General features: G+C 41.1%; 1 protein-coding gene across 1 annotated transcript in view; it reads left to right on the forward strand.

Moving 5' to 3' along the window:
* The first annotated feature begins 2,481 nt into the window (after window positions 1-2,481).
* Window positions 2,482-20,165, forward strand: part of LOC137901083 (arf-GAP with Rho-GAP domain, ANK repeat and PH domain-containing protein 1) — a 32,042-nt gene continuing 14,358 nt past the window's right edge. The window contains exons 1-13 of the mRNA XM_068745084.1: window positions 2,482-2,555; window positions 7,488-8,528; window positions 11,500-11,651; window positions 11,728-11,816; window positions 11,899-11,978; window positions 12,401-12,514; window positions 12,739-12,808; window positions 12,962-13,082; window positions 13,430-13,614; window positions 14,024-14,130; window positions 14,814-15,013; window positions 15,278-15,363; window positions 15,457-15,639. Of these exons, the coding sequence (XP_068601185.1) occupies window positions 7,564-8,528; window positions 11,500-11,651; window positions 11,728-11,816; window positions 11,899-11,978; window positions 12,401-12,514; window positions 12,739-12,808; window positions 12,962-13,082; window positions 13,430-13,614; window positions 14,024-14,130; window positions 14,814-15,013; window positions 15,278-15,363; window positions 15,457-15,639 (2,352 nt within the window). The 5' untranslated portion in view covers window positions 2,482-2,555; window positions 7,488-7,563. The remainder of the gene's footprint in view (window positions 2,556-7,487; window positions 8,529-11,499; window positions 11,652-11,727; window positions 11,817-11,898; window positions 11,979-12,400; window positions 12,515-12,738; window positions 12,809-12,961; window positions 13,083-13,429; window positions 13,615-14,023; window positions 14,131-14,813; window positions 15,014-15,277; window positions 15,364-15,456; window positions 15,640-20,165) is intronic.

Here is a 20,165-nt window from a genome sequence, read left to right on the forward strand (position 1 = left end):
TCCTACAAAGGTTTTCAAGTTTCACTGCAGATCTGAGTCATTCTTTCTGGGTGTGTGTGTGTGTGTGTGTGTGTGTGTGTGTCCGTGACTTCATGGGGCTGCCTGCTCATGTGTTGTAATGATGATGATGAAATGGGTAAAGAAGCGCTGACCTGATTACCGGATTAATCAACTGCCATTTGTGCATCCATTCAGAGTCATCCGCCCAAAGTGTGCCCAAGCATTTAAATACTTTCATTTGCATGAAGAAAACACAATTTACGCATGTGCGTTTACTTGCATGCAGACATGCTCGTTAGTGTGTGTGTAGTAGTCTAAATCAGTTTTAGGAATCCCTCAATCTGTTGGCATGGCAACCCTGAGCTCGACTCTGAGCATCGTGGAGAGAGGTGACTTATTGCGTGGTGTTCGGCCCTTCGGATCAGGTTGATGGCAAATGCACCGCGTGCTCAATGCTAAGGTTTGTCTGCCTGAGCTAATTAGATGACATAACTCGTGTAGCGTAACACAAGCTCACAGAGTAGCATGGATGTTAAAGCATAACTGTCGTGTAGCGTAACACAAGCTCACAGAGTAGCATGGATGTTAAAGCATGCTTAACACATTGGATTTGATCACATTGATCAGATTTTGCCTCAGTAGGCGGAACATTTTGCCATGCCATTTTTGGTTTGCAAGCCATGCTTACTGACTTCCCTCTTTACGACGTCCGCCTCCGCTTAGTGCTTATGCACTAGCTAATGAAATATGAATGATAAAGGGAAGAGTATACAAGAGATGCAACGATGCGTGAGGTACACACAGGAGAAGTGTTCTTCTTCCTCTCTTTCCTTTGCCCTTTTTATAACCATCAATCTTCAGAGCCTTAAAGAGGCCTCTCATTCCCCCTATCATTATACATGTGTTTGTCAGAGGAGGAGGTTGTTTGTGCATGGGTGTGTATAAACTGTGTCCGAGTGGCATCTCTGTATTGTCTTGACTTAAACCAACCTCCACAGCAGGAGACTTAAAGCAGCGTGGCGGCCTGGAATCCCTCCGTCGGTGTGTTATGCTACTACCTCCTACCCGGCGATGACCCATAATCACCTCACCGCTCCTACTGTACTCTCACCTTCTCCTACTGTACTCTCTTCCTCTCCTACTGTACTCTCACCTTCTCCTACTGTACTCTCTTCCTCTCCTACTGTACTTTCTTCTTCCACTGGTAATGGTAACCATTTGGTTATAAGTATTGCCTTATTTACTTATTATATTATTACTTAAATATTACTTATTTGACCTGTATCAGGTAGTGAATGAATGAATGTCATCTATATTATGATACAGTGTGACTCATTTGATGATTGAATAGTATTTGTCATTTTGGTGCTATGTAATGCAGGTTTTATTTATTGTCTATGTCTTGTTTTCTGTTTTTATTTATTTATTTTATCATTATTATTATTGATTGTGCTTATTAACAACTGGCGAAGGGACTACCGATGGGAATGATCTTTTCAGCTAACTCGGGTCTATTTACTTTCTGTTGAGGATTGTTGATTAATACACGTTGTCCCTTTTTAAAAAATAAAGAATTTGAAATGTGAAATTACTGATCAGTTGCTACCCTCTTCTGGTTGCTGTGAGAGCTTACAACTAACAATTCGGACAACCTGTTGAACGCCTCCCAGAAAATATTAGAAATATCTAAAATTTTCCAACACAATTCCGACAAAAGTACACCCTTTAATAAACCTGGTGAGTTGGCTGACTAAATAGAACTTTATTAGAACGCTTATTTCTCATTTTACATGTATTTAAATATTGTGAATAACTGTCTGTATATGGGACAAGTTTTGGGAACTGCTTCCAAAAAGACCTTGTTAATAAAATATATCATCTTCAGATATGATCACGCTTGCCAATATTTTATGCTCTTTAAAAACATTTTTTTAAAGCTATTATTTCTATTATTTAGTGACGGTCTTTTGTATTTTGCCAGAGTGGGACTCTGTAGTAGTTTTGTAGAATGATACGTGTTTTTATTGAGGGAGAAGTACTTGAGTAAATAAACAGCGATTTGCATGAGAACAGCCTGTCCACCGTTCATTGGTCACGTGACGCCATCCGGAAGTTGATTTTATTTTTGCTGCGTCAAGTTAGCCGCAGCTAGCACGAGTAGCAACAAAAATTCGCATTTCCTGTGCTTAAAAGTAAACCAACACAGAGTAGATTTTTTTTGCTTTGAATGCTTTTGAATGCTTTATTTCGAACATGCAATTTAAGAAGTCAAATAGAAAAACAAACAAACCGAAAACAATGATAATAGTCAAAATAACAATAACAAAGTCAAAACAACAACAGTAATAATACGAACAAAACATGTCCGAAAAGGAGTAGGATGAAGCATTAGCCCATACGTGTGTGTATTTTGAAAATCCTAGCCGGACACGATGCAGGTCTTTAAGGGTAACTTGCTACTTCGTGTTATCCGCTATTTGGCGTCGCAGTTATAGCGACTAATTTCTCCTGGAAGGTTTAAACGTCAGTCTGGCACTTTGGAAATAATTAAAAAGGTAAGCGAATTACAGTAATTTAAAACTTCTGTTCTAGTTCTACTTCTCGTAAGAACACACATACTCAAACTATTCTACCGGGGTTAGGTTCCGGCGCTGACCTCTAGCTGGTAGAAGAAAAAAACAACAACCGCAAACTAAGATGAAAATATTTACGCGTTTACACCTCTGTGAATCCGACAGTACGTCAGTACCGCTACGTTTAAATCCTAAATGAGCGTTCACTTGTTGGGGCGCGTTTTTGTCAGCTGCTGGAGGCGGCAGCTCCATTACTTCTGTTAAAAACAGAGGAAGCTGCCGATTCCCGAGTGGCATTAATTACTTAATTTTTTTTTTTTTTTTTTTTTATCTCTCTCTCAAACTCAATGAATTAATAATTTGAGTTTGAGAGAGAGAGAGCGAGAGAGAGAGAGAGAGAGAGAGAGCTTGTCGTATGCCCGTTTTCCCCCCCCCTCATCATTCATTATCTGTCAGCAGGTGGACCTGTAGCAGGTGGGTTGTCCAAGACCAGCATGCTTTGCGCGCGTGTGTGTAGGCGTGTAGGTAGGTAGGTAGGTGTGTGCGTGTGCGTGTGCGTGTGTGTGTGTGTGTGTGTGTGTGTGTGTGTGTGTGCGTGTGCGTGTGCCTTTTTCTTCTAGTATGCTAATGAAGACGTTTCCCACGTGGGTTAACGGCACTCGTATTATAGACGACACTTTGCACGACCTCTTGCACAATAGCGACCCTCCCAGTGAGTCACAGGAGGATTTGGTTGGAGGCTTCAGTGTTCAGACAGAGCCCCCCCCCCCCCCCCCCCCCCGAACTATGAAAATCCCGTCTGTTGTGGTCAAACGAATGTTATTTTGCCCTGCCGCTGGTTTTTGCTACAGCTGGATCAGATTTATAGCGATGGGCATGTCTGTGCCGTTTAAAGCATGGATCAAGCATAGTCCAATGTATGTGCATAAAAAAATAAAAATAAAAAAAGGCAGCAATTCATTACTTCATGACGTTTTTTTACTGACCTTGTTCTGTGTATTATTAGATAATGGTAACGAGAATGCCGTTAGCGGTCTCTCTGTCTTAATCCCTCTTTAAAAAAAAACACTTCCTATAATTGAAAGCTGACTTGCTTTTGTCTCTCAGTATAAATCAGACTAACTTCTTAACATTTTGTCAGATTTTAACTCTTCGTGTCCTTTACATATGAGGACGAGAGCAAATACAGCAGGCATAGTCCGAATATTTTGAGCTATGCAGTTCTTACTTACATGCTCCTCAGGATTAATAATCACCCCCCCCCCCCCCCCCCCTTACGACCCTGCTCACACCAATGGCCTCTTTAAATGTGTTCGGTAGTTTGTGGTTGGTTACCGTGGGAAACGTCCTCTTGTGAAATGTTGCACAGTGAAGAGTTGGAGGCGATTGTGTGCACGCTCGCTCACACAGAGGCTCATTCACCAGCGGACGTTATTCAGATGCATTTCTTTGCTGGCAGGGCTGACTCACTGCTCAGTTCTAATTGAAAATGGGCCCGAAAGCAGCAGCAGCGTGTCTGGTGATGGTTGTGAGTCATGCTCCGTGTGCGCCTGCTTATAAGGACATTACCTTGAGGGAAGTTTGAGGGTCTGGGGAAAATTACTTCATGGTGAGTGAGTCGCTTGAATTACTTATTCAAAAGAAGCATAGTGAAAATCTATCGGAATAATAATCTATATGATAAATTGGGCATATCGGACAGTAATGAGGCAAGCAGTCTTCAGCAGACTTTGCAAGCGAAGTCGACTGGTGAATATTGTAAGAAATGAGTCTCTGTTGCATCAAGTTGCATGTAACCTGAGAAATGAATGCTAATGAAGAGGGTTTAATAGAAACTAATTAACCTTAATTTGCTCTGTATCCACTGTGTGTATGATAGAAGTAAAATTATTTTTGTTTATTGGCAAATATGCTATCTCTCAGCTGTTTTGGGTGACCAAAGGTCGGTTTAAAAAAAAAAAACATACATTTTTGCCACATTTGATCCATAATTATGCTTTAAATGATACTGCAGTGTCAAAATTACTAATTGAAAAAATTAGATGAAGCAAAAGTGGAACTTTTCCAGCCAAGGTTTTGGGTCCGGAGCAGGAAGCACGAAGCATATGCAGAAAGAAGGCCCTGCCTACAGTTAAACACGGTAGCTCAGTGCTCTGATGCTACTTCCCTTTGTCAGGTATCGGAAACCTGCAGTGGTGAAAAGGTAAGATGGATTGTATCGGGAAATCCTAGATCGAGAAGAAAGCGTTTTGTCATCTGTGAGGAAGCTGAAGCTTGGGCGTAAGTCTGCATAATTCCAGTGTGGCAACTATAGTCGCCAAACGAATCTCCGGTGACTGTTGAAAAAGGTGGTTTCAGCATGGAAAGCCAGCAATATTCCAGAAATGGAGGCCATTCCTCGGCAATACTGATGGAATGTGGTTTATGGCTATGCGTCATCTTTGAAGCAGGTCAGAGCAGCAAATGTTTGCTCTGCAAAGACCCTTCGTTAAGGGATGCAATAGTTTTCAAACTGCAGTTGTTGTCTCAAATAACGTCTCGGTGTTGCATTTATCAAACATTTCCAATATCTCTTGCATTGAGATTTTATTTTCATTATTATATTTAAACTGTCTGCTTATTTAGTAACATCAAAGCGCTCGTAAAAATCTTATTTTGATCAGTGGAGTTGCATAACATACTTGATGTTGAGGTCTAAGTCAGTTATAAATATTTTGGAATTTAAAGTTTCAAATGTCTGATTATTAATATTGCTGAATATTTAAAAAGTTTGATTTAATATTCAGTGAAATATTGGACCAGACATGTGATCTGAACTTCGCTGCTATGCATCACATAGCATCGGTTCCCGATGAGCCCATGATTGAGAGTATAACTTACAAACTATATGGGACCCATTCAATAAAGTGATTTTACCAAATAAACCAGGTTAATCGGAATAATTTTCCAAAGGTACTTAATTATTAACAGTACCCTAATAAAATTATAACGGCTCCATTAAGAGGTAAACAGATTTTAGCCAAGTGCAAGATGGAAAGAGAAAAAATAGCAGGAGGTAGATTTCAAATGCATCCGGTTATTATTTTTACACATCTGGTGTGAATGGCCACGGATGATTCTGCGATCTTTCGAGATCGTTGTTGTAACCCTCAACTAGGATTACAAAACGCAACAGCTGTTATATCACAATAAAGGATGCTTGAACAACCACCAATGGAACTGTGAGCTACATGGTAATGAGAAAGTTAACATTAGCACTTATACAGCTCAGCAAAACTAGCCAAACATCAGGTATTTAACTTTAGCTTGCTGTTTATCTGTGGAGCTCAGGAAGTTAATTAGATCAGACTTATGCCTTCCATATGTTTGGCACCCAATTTGTGTTCCCAACCCTCTTATCACTCTGCTGAGTGATTCGTATCAGGTGGATTGGTTGTGCATGCTTCCTCTTGGCCTGCAACTCTATTTCTAGTCTGTTAAAACGAGTTAATAATTCAACTCTATTATCATCAGACTCATCAGACTTCAGCTGGGGGGGGGGGGGGGGGGGGGGTTAGAGCGGATGTACACAGACCATACTTCTTTACATATGCATGCACACTACACCCCATATTCATATATTTTAACTATTTCTTAAGAATTAATGTCATGTAGTGTGACCGTACCCCCCCATCAGCGGGCCCCCACCCTGCATTCACCTCCTCCTTGTCTGAATGCCTCATTGCGCAGGCGGCACAGAGACTCCGTCATTGGAAGCTAAAGGGTGGGAGGGAGGGAGCATGGTTTGACTATTGATTATTGTCAATGCATACTGGATATACAACGAGCTTAGCTACTTTACTTTAATGTTGGTCATTAGGTGGTACTTGGAGACCCAAGTATTTTCTCGGGTGGTACTTGTTTTAGAAGACGTTCCTCAGAAACACCCACACACGGACCCAATCACTGTGTGTGTTTGTTATGAGTGCGAGTCCAACAATGGCAGAATACTACTGAAGTCTTTCTGATTTCCACATTTGAAAAAATAGGAACTGCTTTGTGGGGGCGGGGGGGGGGGGGGGGGGGGGCGAGAGTGTGCCTTGTGATGTGTACTGTCTTTTCACAGGAAATGACATGCACTAATTTCAACACAGACCCTGGTGGAGAGTATTTCTCGGACTGGATCATGTGAGCTGCTGCCAGTAGCACACACACGTCTCCACACACCCGGCCGCTGTTAGGCCCATGTCATCTTTCTGGAATAAATAATAAATCGATACGACGTAGATTCTAAAGTTAATTCAGAGGTCTAAACTGAATGGTAGGTAATATCGCTGTTACCCTTGAATACTTGATTTGTCGCGGATCTTTTTAGAAATAGTGCACAATTTACTACACAAAGTAGGAGAATTGTTCTTTCGAAATGAGATCACACAATCATGTACCGGTAGGTGCACACCGCGTGAACGAAGGGACCTGCAAGTTCCTGCAGACGTAATCAACTGCCCGGAGCAGTTTCTGAATGCCCAAATATATTTGTGATGTTTTTTTGTAGACATTAATGCAAGCAGATGTTGCAAATGATGAGGTACGAGCATGACTTCATCCGCCCTGATGAGCATTTGTCACACAGAAATCTGAGATTACTGTTTCTGCTGTGATTCATACCAATGTCACCAGGATAGTTTTATTATTTCTCAAAATGGTATGCAGGAAGTTTTCATAATCTAGTCTATAATCAGACTCATGTGATGCACAAATGTCCATTTTAGGAACTAAAACAAAGATGTGACTTCATCTCAATCTGAAAAAAATATTTGTTTTGAGCTGACGCATTCTCTTTCGAATATTCCTCGTGATAACTTCTGATTACACAAGATATTTCCTTCAGTGGGTGCAATGATTTTTGACAGCCATGTTTTTTCTCTTCCACAGATTGTGTGTACTCTGATCTGGGGTATTGAAATCTACATTGTCTCCAGGGAGTCAGACTTACCTTCACACATCGGTTATGTCGCAATCAGAATCCTGTGTGGCCGTGTGTGATTGGTTATGTGTGCTTCGTCTGGAGCAGTATTCAGAGGCATTCCAGAATGCTGGGTTGGAAACATTACAAAAGTGCCGCAGCCTCACACCCGATCATCTGCAGCTGATGGGCATCACCCTCCCGGGCCACCAGAGACGCATCCTGGCTAGCATGAACAAAACGCTTCGTAATAGTGACTCAGTGTCTCAGAAAGACCAGGGATTGCTGGGAACTGAACAGGACAATGCGAGTCAAATAGAGAGGTCTGTTCCCATTCCAGTAGAGGAAAGGATGAAAGGAGGTGGAGAGACACTCAGACCTACTCCTAGAGAGAGAGACAAGCCAGTCCCCAGGGAGCGCAAAGATTCCAGGATGAAAGAGGAAGGGGGAGATGGAGATGGAGGAGAGAAGAAACCACTTCCTGGACAAAGACAAACAGTATCTATAGAAAGAAAAGAGGACGAAAGTGATGGAGGAATAAAAGGAGAGAGGGAGCGGCCTGTTCCTAAAGAGAGGACAAAGTTTCTCTGTACAACACCGGTGGACTGTCACCCCAACTATCCCACGTCTCCACTTTGTGACAGAGCGTTACCGCCTGTTCCCCCACGAAGTACCCCAAACTGCCCTCCCCAGCCTTTCGCTTCTCCTCTTAGCCCCGTACCTCCTGCTCGAACCCCAGTCTCCCCTAAACTGGACATCCCAACACACTCACCCCTCCACTCACCCCCCAGCTTCTCCTTCACTCAAACTCGGCCACAGACGTTACCTATCCAGCCAGACGACCAACATTCGGGTAGCGATGGAGGACGAAAAGCTTCACTCATTTCTCCCATTAAAAGCCCCAAAAGGATCGGAAATGCTCCACCGCTACCTCCCAAAGTAGGGGCATTACCTAAAAGCCCCCCACCAGTCCCACAGCAGTTCCCTGCACAGTCCTGCATAAGCCCCAGGTAAGGCTATTCTTTTTATAAAGGTGATTATGAATATTGCAGATGCTGTAAGTCTTTACTGCACGTAGCATATCAATATCTGATAGTACAGTGCAATACTGTGACGGGGCAGATTTCATATTTCAGTTTGTGTGTTTGCATATTTGTTTGTATATTCCACTGTGTTAAAGTTATTGTATGGACTTCCATGAAACTCATGTTATGGTGCATGGGCCAGGAAATGACTCTGTATTTTTTTGCGTCTCAAAAACGACTCTGCTACCATCTATTGAACGAGATGGAAAATACATCTTTTACTAAACTCAATTACAGTTTAGAAACCGAAACTGTTACTGGAGAAATTGAGAAATTCCACTTCCTGAAACCAAACACCTCAAGTTCTCCGGCTGACTGGAGAGGATCATGAAGCTCTTAGCCTTTTACATTCTGAAATACGTGAATGAGACCCGTTTAGTGAATATGCACAAATAAACTGCGCCTGATCTGAGGTCTGTTTTGTGGTTGCTCATATTTGACTGGCATGTTTGTACCTTTTTTTCCCCCAATTTCATTTTGTGGTGTCCTTTCTTTACTAACACACTCACATTGCATACGACGCATTCTGCAGGATTTTAATGTGTGAACGAATGATAAAAATCATTATGTTTACCTTTGTTAACAGCAGATTATAATTCTTAAATGACTTTTACTGATTCAGTTCATTACGTTTGTGTACCGGTAGTTCTTCCTGATGTTAAATGAGATCAGAATGAATTTTTTTTTTTTTTTCTGGTGGTTTGTGACCGCTGAGGGAAACTTTGGCCTTACCTCAGGGTTAGAAGCCGTGACAAATGCTCTCTGTCTGCTTTTCAAAGGGAAACATGCTGAGAGAAAGGGAGGAAGTTGCAATGGAGAACAACATACAGCGCATGAAAGCGCCCCTAGTTATTATCCTTTGGGAGTTCAGAGAATGAAAACTAAAAATAAGTTTTTGTGCGGTTGTTGTTGTGGTGTGTGTGTGTGTGTGTGTGAGCCAGCACAAAAGTTCAGTTGATGTTGTTTCCTTGTCGGTGTGCTTTGTTGCCTCCTCCCATCTTTTGGTTGTCTGGTCATTTCCTCCTTTTTTTTTTTTTCCCCCTTCACACGTGTTTTTCATCGCTATAGAAGAGGACTCCTTGAACATGTTGGGACAGGTAATATTTATTCAAATCATATCTGTGAATGTCTTTTCTCATTCTGTGATTGCCATTAACACGCACTCTCCCTCTCCCTCCCCTCCTCTTTTTGTTCGGTGCTACTATTTCAAACGAGGAAGCTTTTCTTTCTCACCCGTTTTAACGTTTTCTGCTGTGTCATAGCCGTGTTATGCTCATTTCCAGGTGTTACCAAACAAATCTGTTGACCAGAGTAAGGTGCGCTCTACTAAAGCTGTACTCGTTTGCAATGATAATGGTGTATTTTAACTGCGTGTCTCTGACTAAACCAGTAAAGTCAGATTTTGCAAAGGCATTCTGGGAAATCTTTAGCTGTCATAGAAGTCAGATGTTTTCTTAAAGGAAAACTGCTCTCTGATCTTAACTGTTCTTATCAGTGATGACCTACAGCTGGTTTATCTGTATATTTGTTGCTTGTATTAGACAGCGAAGGAGAGTAGTAAACCCTCATGCTACCTTAAAATCATTCTGATTTTTAAAACAACACTGTCAACAAAATGCTCATTAGCTCATGATCATCTCATCTCAGGATAAAGTGTGAAGGATTGCAGAGAATATTTCAGCAAATGCAGCGTGTAGGATGACAAAGAAGTGCTCAATATTTCTTCAGGCTGCTGTCAACTGTTAACAGATGCCAGGTTAAATATAGCATCTAGCTAGAAATCTTCCTCTGAGAAAAGAGGAAATATCTCAACAGGCCATCATTGTTTATCTTTATTGAGTACATTTTTAGAGTTGCGGTTTTAATGTCAAATATAAATTGATGTCTCTTTCTGGAAACTATGCACAAATATATACTTACACTATACAGTACAATATACACTATACTGTGTACAGGAATAAATCAATTAAGCAATTATTGCATATATTGTATAAACCAAGTTATTGTTATTCCATACAGACACGGTGGCACAACCTTAAAGGACTTGTATCCTTTTGTTCAGTGATGCAATCTTCTCCTTGTTCTGACTTGAACAAAACCAGTATTTCAAACAATTATGTGCATGTTTGCATGTTTGGGCTCAAGCATGTTTTGTCGTGTGTGTGACTGTTATCGCTCACGTCTTTGCAAGTGTTAAATCAGAGCATTATAACTGTGATGAAGGAAATATATAACATGTAGCCAGATGAAGAGGAACATTCACAATACTGATTGGATTTTAATCAGATTTAAGTGGCACTTATGTGTAAGAGTTTATATACCGGTAGATCTCTGTGTGTGTGTGTGTGTGTGTGTATCTATTTTACTCAAAGTTGCAACAAGAAGGAAAGTTGGAAATAAAATTAGTTTAAAAAACAAGCATCAAATACAGAGTGTGTGCATGTGTGTATACCCTATATTTTATACAACCGGTATAGGAGCATGTCCCTGATGTTGTGTTTGAAGGTTCTGAGCTATGGTTGTTTACATGAATGCCTTGCAAGGTGGGGCAGGTTTAGACTTGCCTTAGGGAGGGAAATCTAGACAAGGAGGTGACACAGGTGGGCCGGTTTGCCACGGTTTGCCACTACGAAAGTATACTCCTCTGTCAGAGCAGTGTTTAATAATGCTGACTGGGGACCAAAGTGATTACCCTTTTTGGTTTCACTCAAATTCTAACGTGTTTTCTTTTTGTTCCGTGTTGGTGGAATAAAACGTCATTTGGCGTTGCCTTTTCAGTTTTAACTTTGGCCAAAGACAAGAGGAAGCAAAACTAATTTTTGGGAATTTGCCTCTGATGGTAGATTACTATCATGGACTCACCTCCTGCTCTTCAATCTTGCCTTGAATCTCGCAGCCCTTCTCCGGGTCAGACGATTGCTGATGAGATGCAGAAAGACAAAAGGCTGCAGATTCCACCGGGCCCAGAGACCTCGCAACAATCCACTCCACCTGATATTCAGCCAAGTATGCTTTTTGAGATCGTCTCCCAACCGCTCCGTGATTCCAGTGAGTAGTTTTATTAATATAGAATTATCATTATGTTCTGTTTATAAACAGTGCATTCTATTTTCCCTCACCTCAGCGTGTGAATTACCCGATGATAGTTCTGATGAGTATGAGGATCCTGGTATGCTTTATGAAAGTGTTCATCAAATTAACTCTCTAGACCGGGTGAGTGAGATTGTTCCACTGTGTTCAACTATTTTCAAACTTTTCCTCCATCGCTGTTTATGCCAGCTGTTTCATCTTACAGAATACGACCCTGCCTTTTCCTGAACAGTCAAAGGGGCCATACAGTTCTATGTGCACTGATGATAAAGTGTTGCATGATGAGTGAGTTGTTACAAACGCACACACACAAGCTATTCACACGCGCTTAAAAACACATTTGGGCTGTAACAGACAAAAGCCAGTTTATAACAAGACACAGAGATGTTCAAATCTCAAGTCCTTTAGTAAAGCAGCCGTTGTTGCTTTAGCTTTTCTGTTTCATAATGACCTCAGCAAAAAAGTCTTTGACCAGTGTATATTCATAATTCTTAACATGTATTTTTTAACCCTTTTAAATTGTGAATAATTCTTTTAGTTTAGCTCTTGAGACAAAAATCCTATTTTTCCACTGTCATGTTAAAACAGAGTGTGTGGAGTTTTTTTTATTTTTATTTTATTATTACAACAGAGAATCTATTTGGAAACATATTTTATAAAAACACATTTATTTTTCTTGCTGATTGTGTTTGTGTTCTTGTCTACAGAGCTAACCTGTGGCAGGATGACAGTCTCAACAACAATTCGGCCGCGAAAGAAGACAGTTCTCAGTTAACCGCTGTCATCAAGATGGGCTGGCTGGACAAGCATTCAAATCAGGGGTATAAATGACAACACACACACTCACCCAATACTTCATATACTGCACATGATAATATACAGATGTCTGCTTTAGGTAGAATTTCTGTGTGGGCTTTCTGGGCCTGTTAATAAAAGTAATTATCATGAAGTATTTCTATCAGTACACCATCCTTTGGTTTTACAGTGATATTTGTATTTGCTACACCTTTTGACATACCATTAATGAATGTGTGTTTGAACACAGGCCTCTTAACTATCAGAGGCGATGGGTAAAGCTGGATGTCGACTACCTGAGATACTTTGACACTGACAAGGTAACAGTTCTTAGCCACTCTTCCTAGGACATCAAAAAAACATACACTATATATGCAGTACACGTATATGTAAAGGTTATTGCATCGGAAATATGGATCTGTTTAATTGCTTAAATGTTGCCGTGTGTTGTTGTTGTTGTTGTTGTGCTGTAGGATGTGTACTCTAAGGGGATCCTCTCGACTGCCTTCATCACTAATGTGAACAGTGTGGGAGACGTGAAGTTTGAGGTTATCACAAACCAACGAACATTTACCTTCAGGGCTGAAAATGAAGGTCTGACTGTTTTTTGTGGTTATCCGTGTGTGTGTGTGTGTGTGTGTGTGTGTGTTTGTGTGTGTGTGTCATACAGTGAAAAAGCAATTCACCCTCTCCTGAATTCCCTGATTTCGTGTGGTGTATTTCATTAAAATTCTGTAAGATAAAAATAAATAAAACCAGGAGCTCACCCAATACTAACCCTAACCCTATCACAGCACTGTACACTAAGGATACATATTTTGGGTGTTGTAAGTCATATCTCTTGAATACATGCATGTACTAATGTTTTTGGTTTGCATGTATTTGTACATGCATATTTAATCAAACATTTTTTATTCATTTTCGTGTTTATGTCCATCCAGTTGAGAGAAGCAACTGGGTGACTGTCCTGCAGGACTGCACCAGAGGGCGCCAGCTGAGCGGTGCCATGACCTCTAGTTCACTTTTGAGTCCAGGATATCAGGGCTATCTGGAACAGAGAGGCTCGCGCTCCAAATGCTATACAGTTGTTGCTTTAGATAAAGTCTTCCTCTACAAAAACATAGAAGTAAGGACACTCTGACACCCCCCCCCCCCCCCCCCCACACACACACACACACACATAAATTGATTCTATCATTCTACATTTCGTTGGCTGTTTTTCAGAAGAAATGAAATCTGAGTGTTAAATAATAGACATCATTAAAACCTCTTCAATCCATAATTGTTTGAAAGATGCACATTTGAATTTCATCCTTCCTTCATGCTGAATATTTTAAGTACCGCATTACGGTGTTAAACAAGTTTATCAAACCATTCTCTAAATGTAAAGTTAGAATTTCCTTTGAGTTAGAGCAGGTTCTTCCATCTTAGACCACGTTAAATATAATGTAAATACAACAAAATTATGCAGTTTTCATGTGAATAAAAAAAAAAGCCGGTAACCTAGAAAATAAACTATTTTCTTTTTCTTTCAGCTCTATCATCTTGGAATGGGAATCACATCAGTTGACATGAATGTAGGAAATGTTAAAGACATAGATCGTCGTAGTTTTGATCTCAAAACGCCTTACCACACATTCAGGTAGCTCATTTACATCGAAATGCAACACAAACCTTTGTCGCAAGTTAAAGTGTCTGCTTTACATGACTCTAATTACGCTCTGCATGCATATCATGTTTAGATGTTTAGACCGGCTGTTTTATTACATAGCCAATGATTGTTTTTCCATAATTTAAAAACAAAAGCAAACATACTTAAATGTAAGTTACACTCAGGGTGGGTTGGTCTTGCTAGAGCTAGACTAACAGTTTGGACTGTTTGTGTTTGTGTGAAGAACAGTGGGAGACGTTTGTATATCTGTATGGTGTATGTGTGTGTGCTTTTTTGTGTGAATGTGCAAGAGCTCAGATTGACAGGATGGGAAATCTGAAAAGACTTGTGTATTTGCAAAAGAGTTAAAGGACAGCGTGTCAGTGCGGGCATCGGTCGAAGCGAGCACTTCTGTGACGCTTCTGTTTATTCTAAATACGGATTGTCCATTGTGATGAGGGACAGATGAAAAGAGGAAGAATTCAGACTTGGGAATCCGTATTATAGTTTCCTGTCTTTGACTTGAGTATATTTAGCAAAAGAAGAGCCACGTGTCAACACTTGGCATGTGGTAAAAAACACACACTAGGCAAACGGTCTTCCTCATTTCTATGACTTGGTTGTTTTTTTTGACGCTATCATGTCAATGTTAACATGTTTGTCTCTTTCTGCAGCTTCATTGCAGAGTCGGAGCAGCAACGTAAACAGTGGGTAGAGGCAATGCAGAATGCGATAAGTGAGGCTTTGTCCAATAGCGAGGTTGCAGAACGGATGTGGGCGGAGCCTAGCAACATCCTCTGTGCTGACTGTGGGGACCCCAGGCCAGAATGGGCAGCCATAAACTTGTGTGTCGTGATCTGCAAACAATGCGCAGGTTTGGTTTGGCTGAGTTTGGATTTGTGTGTATTTGTATTTGTTTGTTTGTGGTCTGTGCCTCTTTTTTAAAAGCATTCAGAAAATGTTTGGCCTTTTTTTTTTTTTCACGTTAACATATTTGGATAATTAAAACCACATGCAGGGAATATACTGATTGCGACAGCATCGGAATGTAACCCAAATATCAGTTAACCTGGTATAAGAACCAAGAACAAAATCTTATCAGATTACTGGATATTCATTTTTCATTTGCGTGTTTTAGGAGAGCACCGAAGCTTGGGTCCTAGTATCTCAAAGGTTCGCAGTCTGAAGATGGACAGGAAAGTTTGGACTGAAGAACTCATACAGGTGCACAGTTTTATTTGCACACACATGTTGTCACATATTTTATCCTTCATATGAAAAACCCCCCAACAAAACTAAAACCTACCTGTGATTCAGGTGTTCCTGTTGCTAGGCAATGAGCGGGCAAACAGTTTCTGGGCAGCGAATGTGCCACCAAGTGAAGCTTTGACACCCTCCAGCTGCAGCGAAGAGAGACGGAACTTCATCACAAACAAATATCGCCAGGGCAAGTACAGGAAGTACCACCCGCTGTACGGAAACCCGAGAGAGCTCAACAACGTGAGTCCAAGTCCCTGCTTTTGCCTGTGGTACCCTGATGTTTTGATTGGAATCATTATGCTGTGGTTTTTTGTTTTATAGAACGTTAATATACAAAAACACACTGAAAAATCTGGTAGAGTGGGTCAATATATCTTTGTAAAAATAGTTTTTGTAGTGAGAAGGAGCCGAAGCATTTAGAGGCAACCGTGATATTTGGTTTATCAATCTATTATGACTTAACAGTATTTGCAACACACACACGCACGCGCGCACACACACCATACCACACCCCACCCCGTCTGCACGCTTACGACTCAGACCATGACTAAGATTCCAAAAATAAAAGAAGCGACAGAACATTTGTTTAAAGCTTAAATGTTTTTTTTTTTTGCAAATGTTACAAAGTGCTCACTACAAGTGAATTCACTGCAATTGTACTGAAACTAAGGTTTCAAGAGTTCAAATACCTGCTAAATCCTGTTTAAAATCATGTGAAAAGGGGAATTACATTTGTTTTACTCCCCTACACTTCCTGTCACAACTATGGACAGCTGTATATTCCAAGAGCTGTTAATATTACATTACCAGTGATCAGAATCCTTATTACTACAGCCAAACAAAACGACGCTCTGAAACTTAAAAGAATGCAGGGATTCCACATGAGGTTTAAAATGATAATAATAATATTTACACCTATTCAAACTTTAATGCCTGTAACACATTCCAAAAACTATTGCATTACTTTTTCCTTACAACAATTCTCGGTAAGCACATGAAAACTGGGAACTGATGAAGATTCAGTTTCTCAGCAGCCTAAAGTTTTCATTGTTCTATTTTGGGCTTCACCTGGCAGACAGGTTTAAGCACCAATAAGGTACTTTAAAAAATCTTTTTTATTGTGAAGCCAGCTCTCTGTCATGCAACATGTGGTTATACCTTGTCCTGGAATGTGCAGGGAAATCCCGGAATGATGATATCTCGATGGATCAGCTATTCAACTACCGGTAGCTAACAACAGCTACAATTAGCTGCAGCTACCAGCAGCATTGGAAATAATACCAATTCATGTTATTGACAACCTGGAGAGGGGATGAAAATGATTTTGAAGGTTTTATTTCAAGGTGAAATGACTCTTCGCTCAAGTCTTCAAGATAAGATCATTTCAGAGGTGTAAGAGGATTATCTCTGTGTTGGAGAGGCTTCATTGAAGAGTGGGAATTAAACTATGTGCATTCAGCAGTCCTCACCGGAGGGAAGATGAAGGCATCTCTCCTTGTGTCCTTGTCAGTGGGAGCCCAAGACGCGGCTATCGACACGATAAAGTTGGTCAGAATACGTCAGAAGTGAAACATTTCAGCTGGAGTGCAAGGTTTCATACGTATGCCACTGTGTGTGGTAAATGTCTTAGTGGTCATTAGCAGCTTGACCCACTTACCACAAACAATGTGGACCACTCACAGGACTGCGAGTCTGAATTAGTCACATACCTGACTGTGAGTTCTATTTTCCTCCCTTCAGCATTCAATCTGGTCTGTGTGGGTGTGTGGGTGTGAATCATTGCGTTTGGGAATGGCAGTTTGAGATAAAAACAAGTTTTATTTTTGTCTCGCACACGCACACGGACACACACACACACACACACACACACACACGCACACACTAGCAGACACTCAGTTGTTTCTGCAGGTCCTCCATCCTCCTCTGTCATGGTTATCTATTTTTCCTGTAATTACCCTCGCCGAAGGGGAGGCGAGGGTATTGCAATTGGGTCCGTTTGTTTGTATGTTTGTCTGTTTGCTTGTCTGTCCGAGCGCATAACTCAAAAACTAGGAACCCAATCGACTTGAAAATTTTACACAAGCAAGGTTCTGTCCGTGGCTCGGTCCTCCCCGAGAATGGCGTTGATCCGGATCTGGATCCAGATTCTAGGATTATTTTTACATCTGGAATTGTGCCTCTGCTGCAAACTGCCACTTTAAGAGGGAGGGACACGAATGGCATGATGGGAAAAAGAGTCCAGAAGGAGTCTTGTAGTACGTTCCGGAGCAGCAAGCTAGAGCAGGTTTGGCCCCTCTGATCCGGAAGCCCTGTTTACTGTCTCACAAGATCCAATAGTCTATTGGAGGCGAGGGTCTGCAATCTCTGATTGTCTTTCTAGTTATTATTGACATTCTGTCTCTTTAAAATCTCATTTTCTGAAACCAGAGCTTTTCCTCATTTCTGAAATATATTCTCTCCCCTGGTTGTTCCTCATCGACCTGCTCTCATACGTCTCAGATAAAATGCTTGACATTCTTCTACTCTGCAATGCAACTCTTTCCACTCGGGTGTGTCTTCAGGAATAATCATCTGCAGTGTGTTTGTGTTAACCAGGTAGTGTAAAGGGGCCATGTGTGCATGAAAGAGGGAGTATATATATTTTTTTTGGGGGGGGAGGGGTATATGAGCATCTTGGGTCACTTTCATCTTTCTTTATCTACTCCTGGCTTTGTATCTCCTCTTCTGTGTTTCCTCCCTCTCTGTTTTCTTTTCCTTTTCTGTGAATGTGACATCATTACTCGCTTCTTGAGCTGGAATGTGCTGTAACTCCTCCCTCCTCTTTCTTCTCTGCCTCTCCCACCTCGTTGTTTGACGGGAGCTGCTCAGGAAAGTCCTGCCTCTTCCCTCATTTGTAAGTGTCTAGCGTTCCTTTTAGTTTCGCAAACCAGGTGTTTATGACTGCGTTGCCTCTGCAGCCTTACGCGAGCGTCAGCGACAACAGACAAGCAAACAAGGCAGGACTGAAAGTTACTGAAAACTTGCCGGTGAGGTTGTTTGTACTTTGTGCTGCTTAGGTTTGTGTGACAGAAGTGAAAATATGCTTTTATCTGTGATCTTTTAGATTATCTCCTAAGAGAGGAAGTGTTTTTAATGAGACTCGATCAGCACAAGTATCTGAATGTGTGTCAGTGGACTTTGGATCTCTGACGGTATGTGAACGCGATGCATTTAAAAGTATTTGTGTTATAAAAGGACTGCAGAACTGTAGTTCTATGTCAACGAGCGCTTTGGAGTTTCTGTGTGTTGTTTTCCAGTAGAGAGACAAGCTAATATGCATAGTCATGTGCATGTTGGCTCTGTTTGTATTTTGTGTGTGTGTGTGTTAGATCAGAGCCTCACCTCTGTCAATGGACGCCATTGTCTGTGTCCCTTCTCGTTCTGCTTCACTCTTTTTCTTCCTCTGTTTTAGTTCTTGAAAGTACTCTCAATGTAACGGTCGCCTGCATCCCATATTTCCCTCCCTCAGAACCCTCAACTTGGCATTTCTGTTTGGATTGCTAAACCCGTGTGCTAATAGTGTCGCCGGAAACCTTTGAGTGTGTAATGTTCTGGTATTTGAGTTCTTAGTCCTGTTTGAATGCTTCATTGATTGTGAGACAACAGAAGTGTATAAATGGTAAGATATGGCATTGAACTACTTAACAGATAAAGAAGCTTCGGTTTGTTTTGGGATGATGATTTGATTACTGGACAGGTTTCTCCAGCCTGGCTTGTACTGTCAGGCTTGCTGCTGTTAGTTGTTCTACAGGGTATAAAACCCATTTCTCTCGTGTAATCGCTCGACACGTCTCACATACGCTGTCTTACCGTCCACGTTGACTCTTGACTGGACTGTAAACATTGCATTAAATCATATTTCAGAAAAAGGCTATTATTTTGTAGCTGTGAAAGCAGTTAATCGCTTTTATTGGTATTTCAATTCAATGTAATGTATTGCTTTTTACAGTTTCAAACAATGACTTCACCTTTCTTGCCCGTCCTTTCTGCCACTCCCTGCTGTTTCTCATTCTTTTCTTCCATCTCTACTCCCTCGTCTTGTTATTCAAACTGCAGGACGTCTGCAGGGATCTGCTTTTACTTTCCTCCTCCTCCTCCTCTGATTGTCTTTTTTTCTGTGTGCATCTGGATTTTCACTTTCACCTCTCTACGTAAACTGTCCCTGGTGAAGTAATAATGGAACAAACGTGGATAGCTGCTCATCTGGATTTAATATATGAACACACACATACACACATGAACATACACACTACCACTCGTATGTAAATGTTGATGTATCCCTTGGATATTCCGTATTTACTAAATTGGACATGTGTCCACGCCTGTCTGTCCTGACGGCACCAAAGTGTTTTAGTCTCATGCTCAGATGGACGTGCTTCACAAAACCATTTTCATCTCTCTCTCTCACAATATTTTTTTTATTTTTCCAGTGTCTCTCATCTCTGCTTCCTCCACTTTGGCCAAATGGAGGCCTGTGATTTTAGACACACCCAGCTGAAATCTCTCTCTCAGGAGAAATTGGGCAAAATTCCTGAATTCTCTTCCCTGTTTGTGTGTGTTTACCCCACATTTCATCATCGGCAGATGCGTGATTTTCACAAACTACTTCCTCATTGTACTTTGTTCTGATTGGCTCAATTCTCTCTGTCAGAAGGAACGTGGTAGGCTATTGATATATGGGATGCCACTGACCTACATACGCACCGTTATTGTCACACTTGTGATCA

The sequence above is a fragment of the Brachionichthys hirsutus genome, chromosome 11 (genome assembly GCF_040956055.1).
Source record: "Brachionichthys hirsutus isolate HB-005 chromosome 11, CSIRO-AGI_Bhir_v1, whole genome shotgun sequence".
Taxonomy (NCBI): domain Eukaryota; kingdom Metazoa; phylum Chordata; class Actinopteri; order Lophiiformes; family Brachionichthyidae; genus Brachionichthys; species Brachionichthys hirsutus.